This window comes from Idiotropiscis lumnitzeri, chromosome 9, assembly GCF_059441095.1.
Source record: "Idiotropiscis lumnitzeri isolate Australia: NSW breed Sydney's pygmy pipehorse chromosome 9, RoL_Ilum_1.0, whole genome shotgun sequence".
NCBI classification, from domain to species: Eukaryota; Metazoa; Chordata; class Actinopteri; order Syngnathiformes; family Syngnathidae; genus Idiotropiscis; species Idiotropiscis lumnitzeri.
Genome location: NC_142399.1, coordinates 4,159,269 through 4,175,088, shown reverse-complemented (window position 1 = coordinate 4,175,088; position 15,820 = coordinate 4,159,269). Strand labels below are relative to the sequence as shown.

Below are 15,820 nucleotides of genomic sequence, written 5' to 3'. Positions count from 1 at the left end.
CCCCCCCCCCCCCTCTCTCTCTATCTCTCTCCCCCCCCCCCCTCTCTCTCTCTCTCTCTCTCTCTCTCTCGCTTGCTTGATCAATTTAACCTCATTTAGGAAAATACACTCGTGAATGAGAGTGAAATACAAAGACTTTGATTCTCAAATTATATATATTTCCTCTCCAGGTACCACCACCACCACGATCAACATTTTAAATACAGTAAAGTTGAACTTTGTGTTAAAAAATAAGGTATAGGTTCTATTCCCAAAAGGTTATTGTAATACTACTTTGAACATCAATACTAATAGGAAAACCAACTGCACTTAAATGACGAGTCAATTCAAATTGAATACACATAAAGATAAAAGAAATGAGCTCGAATAAATGTTTTAAAACAACTAATTCGTAAATGTACTGTAGTTATAGCTTGAAACTGTGCTTACTTCAACAGACATTTAAACAGAATCATGTTTTATCATATTACATTTTTTTTCATGCAGTCTTTCTTTCAGCACCGAGAGAACCCAAACTCATGCAATCGTCCCAAGAAGACATTTTGGCGACATTCACACCATAAAAATGTGAGAAAACGCATCCCTCTGAGATTAATTATTTATCAAAAAGTTGAAAAAGAATTTATCATGTGCTGAATGACAACTCGCCTCTGTCCAAATCGTCCCATTACCACTATAGATTAGGCATATCTTTGTTTCCTGTCTCGGCTGTATGGATAAGATAACGACGTTTAGACGGTGCGAAATACTCCACAAAAGGATGTCCGAGAATGTATTTTAGACTTGGAACATCTATTTATAATTTGTTAATATTGAATTAACATGTACTCTACGTCAACAGGAAAACTACCATAAGCAAGGTTAAATATAATTAATTTAGTATAGGGGAAAGCATTTTCCGCATCAATATTTTTAGTCCAATTTGTCATATATTTGACATGTTGTGATTTATTAACATTATTATAATTGTTCTATGAGCATTTGTGTTTGAAATCTTAAATTAAATGTTAAATGTTTTATTTGTAGAACTGCAACATAATGTGTTTTATTTATTTAATTGCTGTTTTATTTTCTATTTAATCATTTATTCTTTAATTAATTTAATTGATATTTAATTAAATGATGTTATATTGCACTGAAGAGGGGAGCTCTCCAATCTCGTTGTATTCACTGGGTAAAATGGCGATAAATACGGCATTCTGATTTATTGTTAAGATGAATTGTAATTAGATTTGTCACGTTTTGAGCATGAAAAAAAAAATAATGCGTCTATCGATTGCGAATTGTCGACTGCGTTTTGAAATTTAATTTGACGCTAAAATAAACATCGGAACTGTATCGACGTGTCAACGGGGGCGGGGGGGGGGGTGGGAGGTGGGGGGTGGTCGTGTGTTTGTTGAAAGGGGACACCTCTGTTCTTACCTGTCTACTGTGGCCCAAGTGCAGGCGCCAGGCTCCGAGGGCCCATTGGCCCTAAACCATGTGGAAAGAAAAGGAAAGCATGCTGGCTTAATCTCATCCGCTCGCCATCCACGAGATGCTGTTTAGATTAGGCCCTGTTGCGGTTTACAAACGTGCCTTTTTACCCCTAAACGGGCCATTAAAGCACAGAGAGAGGAATTATGGTCTGAAATGTGAAAATAAACACGTGGTTTTCGAATCAGAATCGAATGTGATTCGAATTATTATTATTTTTAAACCAGAAGAAGATGACGTCATACTCGGATTTTCATGTGATTTGGAACAATTTGAGACCAGTGATTTTCTTCTGACTTGAGTGGAATGTGGTTGTCAAAACACGCCCACACCAAGCCGGTGTTTCCTAAATATTTATTTAATCCTGTTTATTGAGTGTTAAAGCAACAAGTGAAGTGAACAACCGTCAACTGGCCAGATTGTGTAAAATATGACGTTGTAGCCGCGTTTTACTAATCAATGACATTAAAAATTTAATCTCCGTTCTTACATCATCATGAAATGGAATACGTTAAGGGAACTTGAAACAAATGCTAAGCATCACGTTTTATGTCTTCAATTTAAAATGGTGGCGAATAATTAACGGGCAGGCGACCAGGCGAACATCTTTAGGCGGTCCTCGTGTGCCAACGCCGCCCTTGCCCCCCCCACAAGTGCCGACCAGGGGAGCTAGCTTGTTTACGGAGCGGAAGAGTCTGTTTCCTGCCTGTAACAAAACCCAGACTCCCGTCAGAGTGTCAAGGAGCTGCTTGCCATACCCGCCACCAATACATCATCTTCATCACCGAATCGTCGCGAGATAAGCCTCTCGGGTCGGACCCGCTCAGAGGTCGTAGGGCTGCTGCCGTTATATGAACAAGATAAGCCGCAGCTCCGTATCTATTCCGTATGGACACTTTCCACCCACCAGGCAGTCAAATTTCAATCCCTTATTTCACTTATTGCTTGAGCGCTTTAAGAATTGGTGGCTTGCCAGGCGTTGCTGAACAGGTTTCGACTAGTTCCAGATTTGTCTCCATGGGTTGGATCGACAAACCTGTTGAAGCAGAAGTTTCTTTGCAGAATGGCAAGTGTACTCTCACGTCATTCGCTGCTGAAAATCGATTTCATCACAGTCCGAGTGTCCACTCTGCAATTAGTGCAAGTTTGAAGCCCTGAAAAGAAAGTTGCTTAACTTTTGCCTGTGGCGTCTTCTCATGTAAAACAAAGAGAGGCCTTTAATGTCTTTTACCACGCTTGTAAACACGGCTTAACATAAGCATTCATCACCTCCCCGGTGTTTTGTTTGGGGACCTTTCACAAGTGGAGATGTTCCCCGCAGGTGTAATTGCAATTTATTTGCTCTGAGATGATACATGGCGCGAGATGGATTCAAACTCGTCTTCCTGGGGTGGTGTTTGTGTTGTTTTGTTTGTAGATCAAAAGTAACAATTTGTGGTGTTACACTTGCACCATTCCTGAAAGAAAATCACGTAGAGTGCATGCAAGAATCTTGAAAGCCTTTACATTGTTTGCATGTGAAATAATGGTTGCTGTCATGAAATATTTATTCACTTTTCATGAAATAATTGTTATTTTAAGACCTAAATCAACAAAACACTTGAGTTTGACTTAAATGCCATACAAAGTTGTACATTTGCTTAGCTGTCGTACAAGTGTAAAAATAAGTTAACCACTGTTTACATAAAAAACAAAAACATGATCTAATACATATTCCACATTTCCCTTGTAATTTATTTTACCTCATACAAGTGGAACAAATAATTGACCACTGTTAATTAAGGCCCTACCGATATCGTCTATTTGAGGCCAATATTGATTCCAATATTCGGCAGAACAAAACTCTGATAACCCATCCATCCATCATCTGTACCGCTTCTCCTCACTAGGGTAGCGGGGGGTGCTGGACCCTATCCCTGCAATCTTCGGGCAGCCGATTAATTAAAAAATATATAATGAATAAAATGACTAATTGTTTTTGGTCCCTTAGTGCTTACAACAATAAAAATTTGAATCACTGGCACAACATTTGACTGTTTTACAATACTTTTTCCTGTCGTATTTTTTTTACGTTACAACAGAGAGATTGTTATGCGTTGATGTGTAGAATCTTTTTTGCAAAATTGGCCGATTTCAGCGAATGGTAAGCCTTAAAATTTTAAAACCTATCTTCAATTTCACAATGATTTTAATTCCTTCATAGATTTATTATTTTATTTTTTTTTAACATTCCAAAAGTTGGAATCTCCCTGAGCGGCGAATGCCTGCGAAAATAGCGAATGTTTTCACCAGGGTTCATAAAAGACGTTCTAAATTTCTTGGAGACACGAAAAACCTTTTGGGGCAATTAAAAACTGTCTGCGAACATTTTTGCGACCTTTTTCGAACTCTGATGAAATCCCAACATTGGCTTTGTTTGCATTCATTCGCCACTCACTGATATAGCCGTTTAACGGTCATACAAGCGAAGAAAATACATTTAGCACCATCAATATTAAGAGCTAAAAAAAATGTCTCTTAAAAAGCTTTGCGTTTAAAAAAAAAAAAAAGCCAAACACCTTCAGCGCTAATCCTCTAATCCTGAGAATTGTTGATGCGGCATGACGGAAACCTGAAATGTTGCGCCGTTCTCCCCCAAATTTTTGGGCATTAACAAAACAGACGACCTCAGGCACATTCAACTTTCCTCTTTTTTAATCTCCCGGTCATGAACTCATTCGCTGCCATTGACGGATATAGACGTCAAAAAGTAAATTCCTTTTACCTGGGCTGGCCATGAATGAGTTAATATTATAATACAGTAATGGCAAAGGACCAACATGTTGTGTTGTCATTTCTGGTTGAATTCTCATTGCCGGAAGCCGTGTCTTATCAGCAGCGCATGTGATGGTGTCAGTAGCCAGAAGCGAGGTTGCGCTATTGTACCGCTGCCTGGGGCCGAGTGACGGATGACAGCGCCTTCTCTCTGGAGGAAATGGAGAGGCCGCAGCTTGAGCATGGGACCCTCGGCTTAACCTGCTTACCTTTTTTTTTTTTTTTTCTTCTAATTCCTTGTGTTTATTGAGTTTGGGAGACACCCACACGATCAGGTCTTGTTCTTTTCCTGACAGACGGCCGCTGCCCTGTTCTTGCGATCCAGGAGGGTTCATGCCAAACTTGGAGACCATGAGAGGAGGAAGTGACCAGTCTGGATCCCCTGGCCTTTGGCCTCCCTCGGGTCCCATAAATTAGCTCGCTGTAATTCTCTCCCAGACGGCCTTGCCCTAGCAGGTGTGTGTTTGTATATATGAGTGTTAACAGGGAGATTTAAGGGCTGTGCTGTGTGGGATCTACAGTGTCGGGAATGTCGTTTCGGAGGAAACGTGCAACCTAAATATGTTTATCCTCCCGTTGCCACACAGGCCAAGCAGATAAAGACGTGGCGGAGGATGTTTAGAGCTTTTTTTTTTTTTTTTATTCTCCCTAACCGACGACCATACTTGGACACCGCTGGAATAACATTGGCGAAATCAAAAGGTTGAATTAAGTTCATCGCGATCATTTGTGTAATGGCTCTCGAGGGGGGGGGGGGGAGGCAACGTTGCTATAAAATATCTTGACTGCAACATGTAAACACGTTTGTGGGAAATGCTGCGCTCGCCATCCAGAAATGAATGTTTGTTTTGCTGTGTCAGAAACATTTATTACTTTGAGTAACATAACGGTTGGTCGCTTCATTCTTCTTGAATAGTTGGTAAAGTAGCCACAATTTTTTTTTTTTACAGGCTAAAAATTAATGACAGGAGTCTTCCACTTCCCGTCTTTGTTTCTTCAATGCATCAGTCAGTTGGAATCGTGCTCTTTGGGCTTTGTATTTGAGGTACGTCCCATTTCAAAATGCTTTTCAAGCAAAAGGACACATTTGTAGTGAAGTGAAGCGTTTGATACCAAGAAAAATTGCTGTATTTTCCGGACTATAAGCCGTTACTTTTTTCTAGATTTTGAACCACGCGGCTAATACAAGGGTGCGGCTTTTCTGTGGATTTTTCTTTGACCAGTAGGGGGCGCTGTATAGTTCAGAGAATACGCTAAATAAATCTCGATATTTTTTTTTCTTTCTCTTGGATCTGTTCTGTTTTAATTAGCAAAGTTGTTGCCGTGTTAAAAGGCTTATGTACCTTTATGTGCATTCGCAGTACAAAATGTTTCTGTACATGCAGTAAACAACTCATTTTTATTTCAACATAGAAAACTGCGGCTGATAGCCTGGTGCGGCTTGAATATCGTTTTTTTTATTTATTTATTTTTTTAATTAATTAATTTATTTATTTTTAGTTGGGATTACTTTTATTTCATTTTTTTACTTCCTTCAGAATAAAATGGACGAAGTACTGAATTTAACAGAACATAATTGTCATCTCGTGTCATTGCTGTTTCTCAGCATGCATGAATTTCGCTTCATCAATCATGGGGAATTATTTATTTATTTATTTATTATTTTTAAAAACTAGTTGGTTAGATTCCTCAAGGTTTGAACGAAATGTTATCAAGTTAATTAGTTGATAACTAGTCTTGAGCAGATTAATGTTACTTGACGACGATGATGAAAGTGCGCAGGAGTTACCGTTCATCAATGGTGCAAAGCGCTGGCGGAAAACTTCTGCTTCTTAGCTAAGATCTTTGTTAGTACTACAATGGCGAGCGCGTTGGTATTTACTGGCCTGAAGCACTGGCAACACAAACTGCCGATTGTCGGAAGGTGTAGCCATTTTACGCTCAGCTCTTGTTATGGATTCCAATTGCTTTTGATGTTGTGTTTAGTCCTAGTTTGGCGAAACTAGCATGAGCCAAAGCGGACTTGTGCCGCCATCTTATATGTTTTCTTCTGCTGGCTGTCAATCACAGATTTATTTGTGATTGGACGAGTGAATCGGGACTGGCCACAGAGCGAGTGAACAATTACACGCAGCCTTCTGGGTTCCATAACGGAATGATAGTAACAATTGGTCTCAATTAAAGAGACAACAATAAATGTTTTAAAAATAAATATAATTTATATATATTTTAAGTTCAGTTTAGATTTTACCCCAAAATTGTGAATTGTCCTAGAGTCCAAAATAAAAATTTGCAATCAATTCTTAAAATAATGAAATGATGAAATCTGCTCTCATTGCTGGAAAAAAAAAAAGCAACTTTAAATACAGCATGTCTCACTTTGCGACCAAATTCCTGCCGAAATCTCTTGAAAGCACGTGGCGATATCAAATGGAGCCCACATACTTGCGGAGGCCCACGCCAAAACACACGTGTCGGACGGCGTATAGTCAGTCATAGGGAGGCCTTGTCCCCTTGTGTTGTGACTGTGTCTCGCTCCTTGTCCGAGAATTGATGACGCTGTCTTCAGAAAACAAACAAAGGCGGACCTCTAAAAAGGTGGTCACTCACCACAGCGCCGTGACCCAGAAAGACACACGGAGGCCATCGCAACATGTGAGCCGCGCTGCCAGCGTCCCCCTCGGAATGCATGCGCGCACACACTCTTGTTTGTGTTCCATTGATATGGCCGCTGGAATGTGTCTGTCTTGTGCCTCAATGTGTGCCTTTGTGTGTTGTGAGTGTCAGCGTAGCGCCGCAGCACGGATAACCTGCATGCAAACAAAACACAGATAAAGCACTCGGCACCACCACCTGTTTTTTCAACATGTTTTCTATTGCATTGTAGCTCATTCCAAAATAAATATTCCACATGTCAATGAAATGGAGAGACAAGCCCCGGGTCTATATTTGGAGGATTCACTCATTGATCTGGGTGTGACGCTCTCATTTGTGGGCATCGTTTCGCCGGGGGGCGTCTTCTGTCTTCGTCTTCGGTTCTGACCCACCCGTCACATCATTGGGCCCCCGGGGGCTCCTCGCCGGTACATTCACGTCACACACCCTGCCTGGCTGTGGGCCCCCGAGCCTTGTTCCAGAAGCTCAAATCCCATAATTGCAGAGCTGACAGCGATAGCTTACGCAGACGTCCTCACCTGGTCGGAAAGAATGAAAACATCAAGACTGTCAAAATGCAATGAGGAGATGATTGAGGAGAGTGAGATACTTGGGCAAAGTGTGCAACATCTCGGAAGGAGGTGAAGAGCCCCAAATCGCTTAGTATTCATATTTTATTGATAGTTTGATTATACCCAGTTTTTTTCTTGCAGGAGCAAAAATTGCAAATAAAAAAAAAAATATTTAAAAATTTTTTTTACACTGCTTCTGGAAAGTATACCTTGCGCTTTGCTTTCCGCATGTTGTGTTTTGTAACAGTCTTATACTCAAATGGAATAATTACATTTAATTCCCCGTAATAACAACATGAAAGAAGTCCAACCTAATGGAGCTTGGAAGGAATGGGCAAATTGCCCAAAGATAGGTGTGCCAAGCTTGTAGCACAATATTTAAAAAAAGTCTTCAGGCTGGAATTGCTGCCAAAAGAGCATCAGCAAAGTGCTGAGCAAACATAGTGAATACCACTGGCGGGCCGTGCATTTCACACGTAGGCCTTCAGTGAAGTCCTACTTTGTCCTACTTCAATGAATCGTCCTCATTTATGACACTTGACGGCTGGACAAATAATATACAGAAACACACTTTCGCACTACTGCGTGAGTGTTGGATGACGTAGCTTCTCTTGAAAGCTCCGTCTTGAAAATGGCCTTGCAAGTGTATCTGCAATTAAATCCACACTTTTCCTTCCTTCGGCCATTTTGGTTTCAAAAAAGCAAAAATAAATTTTGGATTTTTGAATGGTCGCCAGTTATGTTAAAAATACAACGCTAGGATATAATATGACATCAATGTGATTTCTTGATTATGATAGGCCAGCAGAGAAGGCCTTGAAGGCCTTGACCGTCCACCACTGGTGAGTACTAATGTACGTTTGTATTTTTGGTGTTTTTGTCATTGGGAGTTGTGGGTAAAATCTTGAGGAAAACATTTTGAATAAATAGCAAAGTGAACCAATCTTGGTTCTATTTGAGGGAAGCATTTATTTGTCTTAAGTGGATGACGGACCCACTGACTATTTTGGGCACGGCATCTACAGTATTAGAGGGAAAGACAGACATTCTTCTCACATTATGTCTATACATAGAGACTGATGAGAAGTATCAACTCTGAATCATATTTTCTGGACAACCCATCCAAACTAGACATTGTGCGTATTGTATGTGAAATGTGTGCAATATCATCCTTATTATTTTGAATGCTGTCAAAACAAACAGCATGATTTTAATGCGGACTACCCAGCGACATTATCTTCATTCGGCGGAGCATCTGGCCTCACATGTGGAAGGACTGAAGCACTTTCCAACAAACTGCTGGCTGGGGCGAGCAGCCTTTTTATTTATGAACCACTTCAAGTGGTGCAGACAGCACAGTGGAGCCAGCATGTTTATAGCAGAGCTCAGTGCAGACCCTCAGGACACAACAGATGAGGATCCACCGTCTAATTTACAATACCACCACGTGCTCTTAACTCAAACAACACTTTGATTGTTCGTCTTTTGACACGTGCACTCCACGATAAAAATGCTGCTCGGTCTCCTAAGATCATCTCATGAGTTTGAATGCGAGAATGTGTGTTTTTTTTTTTTTTCGGGGGGAATTGTCATTATTGTCGCTGAATATAGTTTTTCACACGGTATTTGCACGGGGAAAAAAATTACAATGTCAGATATTAATTTTAATTTAAAGGGGTTTTTTTTCAACAGGAAGTAATGTAAATTGATTTCATCATTATTTATTATTATTTATTGAGGCGATTTTAAGTGACATTTGTCGTGTCACTTTTTGTTTGATTTTTTCCCCCCACAAATTTATCAAACAAATTGTAAAAGCAACGCAGGTCGATTTATAGTAAATCCACAGTGTTTTACATAGGCAAATGAATTAGATAAAAAAGATAAAAATACGTGACCAAAAAATAGATACATGAAAGGACAAATCAACAGAACAGAAGAAATTAACAAGTTAAAATTATGTGAAAATTATGTTGAAATTGAGAATTTGTTTTAATGTATTTACTAAAAAGTTGAGCACATTAAAGTGCATCTGCAGTTCTAAGGGTGTTCTGAAAAGAAACAAATTGAAACAAACACATTGAAACAAAAGGCGACTTCACTTTGTTTGGTTCTGAAAACACTCAAAGAGTCTTCACCCAATGACCTCGCGATCAGGAAGTCTCATATAATAAAAGATCCAAGCACATTCGGAGCGTTGTAAAGCAACAGTAAGATTTTCATATCTACACTTCGACACACAGGAAACAAGCCACTTGCAGGGCATACATATCCAAACAACCACTCACACACAAGTACAGTTCGAGCAGGGGTCACCAACGTGGTGCCAACCGGCACCGGGTACACGAAAATAACATTCAAAAAACGCTTTACAGCCAATTTAATTAAGGGCTTTAACGCCATCTTGTGGCTAAGTATGTTACATGCAGCTTTGGCCCAACTCCCCCTCTTCTAAATGTTATTGGCTCAGCCACGTGTCAGTCGAGAAACAGCGGCGCCCATTGGTCAGTACCTTCGTCGCTTGTTCTTTTTCTTGCCTTTGGACTTAAATGTGTCGCCCACTGTGATTGGTGCTGATCACACGCCCACAATTCCCATTGGTGCACCCGAAACACTCCCCTTTCTCTTTATCGGCGATCCGAGTGCAAAGTGCCTCCTTCCTGTTGCTTGTTCCATTCATTTCGTTGTCGCAGATTTATTTTTGTTTTGTTTTGATTTTCAAGAGAAACTTTAAATTAACACTAGCGCTAAGAATATGTCTGTGTTTGGCGAAGTTCCCCAAGCGGCACCCGTCGTCGTGTTTAAACTGACACAGGACTTCAATAACGACCAGTTTCCACACAAAGTCAACCTCGGCGTTGGGGGTAAGTTGGAGCAAACCATTGAGTGAAATTCTCAACCGGTTTTTGCAGTTCATTTGCAATTCTGTTTCACGTCCTCCAAATATACACCGGCGTCTGTCTTCATTAAAACAATTGTTTTGTGTTTTCGTTTTTTTTTTACGTAACAGTCGATATTCCAATACCATTAGTGCTTATCAGTGATGCTAATCGGCACTGTGCACAATGACCTCTTTACTCTCAATCAGATTTGGGTTCAAACTCCCCTCCTGTTTGTGAAGCAGCCATACATTTTCGTCCCGTGTAACCTTTGTCACTTGTAATCAGATTACGAGTAGTAATCCTGGCCTTTTGCTTTGCAAAAGAGGCGTGTGTGCTAACAGGCACTGCTGTGTTGTGTTGCTGCTTCTGCTCCTACCTGACTCCATTAAGTGCAGGAGCCTGAGGCTTTGTAATCCCTTCATCTTTTACAAGACACAGCATGACAGATGGCGGATGGAGGCCAAAGCGTCAAGAGCCACATCCATATCATATTGTGATTCATGTTGCATGCCATGCAATTGGTCGTTTGTTGCAGTGGAAGAAGAATCAAGTTGTCTGTACACAGTACCGATACTCAATTTGGTATTCTAGGATCCAACATTGTTTTGCGTTGCTGGTTATTTTTCTTACATTTGTATCGCAGCATACCGCACAGATGATGGCAAGCCGTGGGTTTTGCCAGTGGTGAAAAAAGTGGAGAAGATCATCGCCCGTGATGACAAGCTCAACCACGAGTACCTGCCCATCCTGGGTTTTCCTGAATTCAGATCTTCAGCATCCAAAATTGCACTGGGAGACAACAGTCCTGCTATCCTGGACAACAGAGTGAGTTCCACTTTCATGCACGCAACCACTGGATTTGCACTTCCTGTTTGGCTTTGTTTAGATTGTCTGTCTGTCCCATTCAGGTGGGGGCTGTTCAGTGTCTTGGCGGTACAGGTGCGCTGAAGATGGGAGCAGAGTTCCTCAGACGTTTTTACAACGGAAGCAACAACACAAAGACACCAGTATATGTGTCTGCGCCGACTTGGGGTAGAGAAACACTTTGACTGGATTTACACTTTAGGTTCAAATGGCCAGTTCTGAATTATTGTATTATGGGCTGGCCAAGGCTATCTCATGGGGTCCGCAAAGCAAAAAAATTGGAAACACGTAATTCACAATCAACATCTATTTTATATTATATTATATTATATTGTATTTTTTATATTTCCAGTTATAAATCTAAAGACAAAACATTTTTGCACCCCCCCCCCTAGCTGTGCCAGTGATCAGTGCAGGTTGACACAAGTGTGAGCTGACCTTATGTCAAAACTACAAACAAATTGAAGAGGTTTTATCTCCTAATTTGCTTTAGAGAATCACAACGGCGTGTTCACCAACGCCGGCTTCGAGGATGTCCGTCCCTACAAGTACTGGGATGCGCAGAAAAGAGGCCTTGATCTGTCTGGCTTCCTTGCCGACTTGGAGGTAAACAGCGCACTTCCGTCAGGTTGCAATCTGGCCAAAGCTTTCTGGAAAAATGTGCGCCAAATCAAATATTGTCGTACTTTAACTCAGTTCGTTTTTGCTTTTTCTTTGGCTTTTTTGAGGCGGGTGATTTTGTGAAGCCAAAATATGGATCTTACTCTCAAAGAGTCCCGCTGTGAAGAACAATGACAATGCAATTAATTGCATATCACTGACAAAATAAGCACAAAGCTCAAGATCGCTGTTCGCGAGGAAGACGTTCTCAAAGTGTGAGATTTTTTTACTTTAGTCTCGTTTTATTCTCCAGTCAGACAACCGCTTTACAGATATGATAGTGAGAAATGTTACCGAAATCATTGCCTAGACTGTTGCTTAAAATGTTTTATTCTATTTACATTTTTATTTTATTTTCATTTATTTTATTGTATTTTTTCATATGCGAAGGAATTTTTTTAAATAAGAATTTTGAACACTTGAACTACTTTTCAAATATGCATTACATTTGGATATCTATTTTTAATTATTTATTTATTTGTGGCAAAGACACTAAAAATATTGAATATCCACTGTTGTTGTCCAAACTAGAAGTATGGTATTATTTCGGTGTCAACCACATTCTATTTCTGTTTCCCAGAGCTGCCCAGAACGTTCCATCTTTGTATTACACGCTTGTGCCCACAATCCAACTGGCACCGATCCCACACAGGAGCAGTGGAAGCAGATTGCCAAAGTTATGATGGTACTGAGACTGTTGTGGCCTCGGCTGTCCTCCCGCAGACGTCTTCGTTAAATGTTTGTGCTTCTAATAATATGTATTTTTTTTTTTTAATTCTGTTCTTTGCCAGAGAAGAAAGCTGTTTGTTTTCTTCGACTCAGCTTATCAAGGATTCGCTTCGGGCAACCTGGATAAAGATGCCTGGGCCGTCCGCTTTTTCGTCTCTATGGGCTTTGAAATGTTCTGCGCCCAGTCATTCTCCAAGAACTTTGGGCTTTACAGTACGTCACACATGAACTTGCTCCATGAATTGTTCCCAGATACGATCTCTGAATATTATCATTTATACAACTGCACTCCATTTACTAGTTAATTTTACTGACTAGTTTTTAATTATGTCCTGCTTACATATATATATATTGTAGCTAGAATGGATTAAATATTTTGACTACATTACTCTCTGTGGAGCAACATGACTTCCATTCACTCCTCTCCATTGTCTGCATTCCTTCTGTAGCATTCCTTTTTAAGTTAAACGCCATGTTTAATGTGAACATGACTATTTCAAAATTAGACATTGTCCCTTATTTGCAAATGGCTAAAAACATCTCTGGGCTATTTGTGTAAAGACAATCATCACAAATTGGTATTAAGCGGATAAAACATTTTTTCTGTCCCAAAGGGAAGTGGAAATTACGTTTGAATCCTCCTGACTAAAAAACAAATGGATTACAATTCAGAAATGCTAAAAATGAGGCGTAATTAATCCCAAAGAGAAATCATCTCTTCTTCTCATCAGATGAGCGTGTTGGCAACTTGACCGTGGTGGCTCGTGACGCCGATAACCTGAAGAGAGTTTTGTCCCAAATGGAGAAAATTGTGCGAACCACCTGGTCCAACCCACCCACTCAGGGGGCTCGCATCGTGGCCGTCACAATCAACTCGCCGGAGCTCTTTGCCGAATGGTCAGCTGTCAAACTCAGACTCAAAGGCTATGAAAGTGTTATGCGATCATGTTCATCACGTTTTATTCGCGTGACTCCAGGAAAGAAAATGTGAAGACCATGGCGGACAGGGTGTTGTTGATGAGGGCCCAGCTGAAAGCCAAGCTCCAGGCTCTGGGGACGCCGGGAACGTGGGACCACATCACAGAGCAAATTGGCATGTTCAGCTTCACGGGACTCAACCGTGAGTACACGCACACATGCGCCCGCACCACTTTGAAAGCATTTACGCTGCATTCAGACCTTCAGCTATGCTAAAAATTCCAACATGTGTTCCTGCTGTTACACATCTGGGGTAATGTAACCGCGTTTCTGCCATGGTTATTCCTCACAGCCAGACAAGTGGAATACATGGTGAAGGAGAAACACATCTACCTGATGGCCAGCGGGCGCATCAACATGTGCGGCTTGACGAGCAAGAACATCAACTACGTTGCTGAGTCCATCCACGAGGCCGTTACTAAGGTCCAGTAGAAGACTCAGCTCAACGTACTTTACTGTTTCTAATCCAAATGCCTCGGGTAGGGGTGAGCAACCTGCAGTCGGTGAGGATAGTTTGATCCGACCCACAATGCGATTTAAAAAAAAAAAAAAAAAGTTAAACATAAAAGGAACTGTTGTAAAAAGCCCTACAAACATTTAGATTTAAATCCTCATTGTATACGGTGGATATAAAAAAGTCTACATGTTCCCGTTTAACCCATTTAATCCCAGCCGTTTTCGCAAGAGGAAACACCTCAATCACTGCGCTTTTTTTCTGGCTTTTAAACTGATTTTGCAAGGCCTCCGGAATATTGTGTTCTAAAGATAGAAAAACATGGAGCTCTGATGCAAAAGGCTAAGACGTATAAATACGTCTTTGGGAGGCGGGGACTACAATTTTGAAAACGTATACGTATATACATTTTATTAAATGCCGGGGCTTTTGTGATATTTAAAAAAAAAAAAACACACACACCTTCTTAGAACTGGAGATGTGCCAGTGTTGAGAATGAACCAATCACATTCAAACTCGTGTCAAATGGAAGTCAGCACACGCCTTGCTACCGATTAAAGAGCTTCTGATTAAGCCCAAGTAAAGTTCGGATTTTCTACTAAATTGGGATTTTGCTTTCTAGCAAAAGTCTGAAGGTGTTGTATTAGCACTGACTACTGTTTTGAACTGTTCATAATTCGCCAAGCTTGACGAAGGCCCTAGTTCAAGATGAATAAAAACAGCTCCAAAACATGATGAGGCCACCATCATGTTTTGCTCTAAACCGTATGTGGCGTTCTTATGGTGATGAGCAATTTTGTGTTTGCGCCAAACACGCCTTTTGGAATTAGCATGGCCCAAAAGTTCAAAATTGGTGTGAAAAATTTGGCCCCCAAAAAATTTAATCTTCAAACGCTCATGGGAAAATGTGTTCTAGTCTGACAGTTTTGAATTTTCAAATTTTTTCATTTATCACTCAACTCTGGCATGTAAACATGTAATTAACATTTAATTATCATGTTTTTTATTTAAAATCCAAATTTAAATAACCACAAATTGGAAAAAAGGTTTCCTCACCTCTGCCTTATAGAATTTTTTTCTCCGCTTCTGGTAATTATGTGTTCAGAGTGAGCATTTTTGGCATTACTAATTTAGTTTTTAAATTTCTTGTCATATTGCTGTTGGGACATTACCGGTAAGACTTTGATGCATTCCTCATGTCACGCTTTGATTCTTAGCATTCATCCTAAATTCATGGAGCAGTTTCCAAGAATCTACCAGTGGCTAAAATGAAGGTGCATTTTTCATGTGCAACTTGCTTAACTGTCAATTTCATTCCCAAATTTAATTTTAACGGGAACATGCAATATTGTCGTTGAAAAAAACAACCAAACTTGATGCTCCTTCTAACAAGACTTGAAACTTGTGACGTGAGCCCATAAACATGCTAGGTGCTAAATTTTCATATTAAATCAAGCTTCAAATGGGGCAATGTTCTCCTTATGACCAAGTCTTAGCAAACGTAGCAATACTGGTCGAGTCGCCTGCTGACGTACTCGTTCGAGCACTGACTTTATTCACTGTGTTTTTGTGTCTTTTACACAAAAAAAGCCCGCAAGGTATTTCAAATTTGTACTACGGGTGCGTTGAGCACAAACACAAGCCACTGTTGCTTTATTCTGTTTAGTTTTAACATGCACATAAATTCAAGCTGGGAATGTTCTCGAGTGAAACTTCAATAAATGAATTTAAATCAC

At 40.3% G+C, this 15,820-nt stretch overlaps 1 protein-coding gene across 1 annotated transcript; it reads left to right on the top strand.

The window, feature by feature from the left end:
- Nucleotides 1–10,154: 10,154 nt before the first annotated feature.
- Nucleotides 10,155–15,820, top strand: got1 (glutamic-oxaloacetic transaminase 1, soluble). Its single transcript, XM_088305277.1, has 9 exons — nt 10,155–10,381; nt 11,043–11,224; nt 11,308–11,431; nt 11,757–11,869; nt 12,504–12,608; nt 12,715–12,865; nt 13,384–13,549; nt 13,630–13,772; nt 13,923–15,820. The coding sequence occupies exons 1-9, from the start codon at nt 10,273–10,275 to the stop codon at nt 14,060–14,062; spliced, it is 1,233 nt and encodes a 410-aa protein (XP_088161403.1). The 5' UTR covers nt 10,155–10,272; the 3' UTR covers nt 14,063–15,820.

Excerpts from the sequence above, each read along its gene's own strand:
- got1 (XM_088305277.1), top strand. The coding sequence starts at position 10,273 with ATGTCTGTGTTTGGCGAAGTTCCCCAAGCGGCACCCGTCGTCGTGTTT. Across the intron at positions 11,225-11,307 it reads CTGCTATCCTGGACAACAGA|GTGGGGGCTGTTCAGTGTCT; the intron begins GTGAGTTCCACT and ends TGTCCCATTCAG. Across the intron at positions 12,609-12,714 it reads AGATTGCCAAAGTTATGATG|AGAAGAAAGCTGTTTGTTTT; the intron begins GTACTGAGACTG and ends GTTCTTTGCCAG.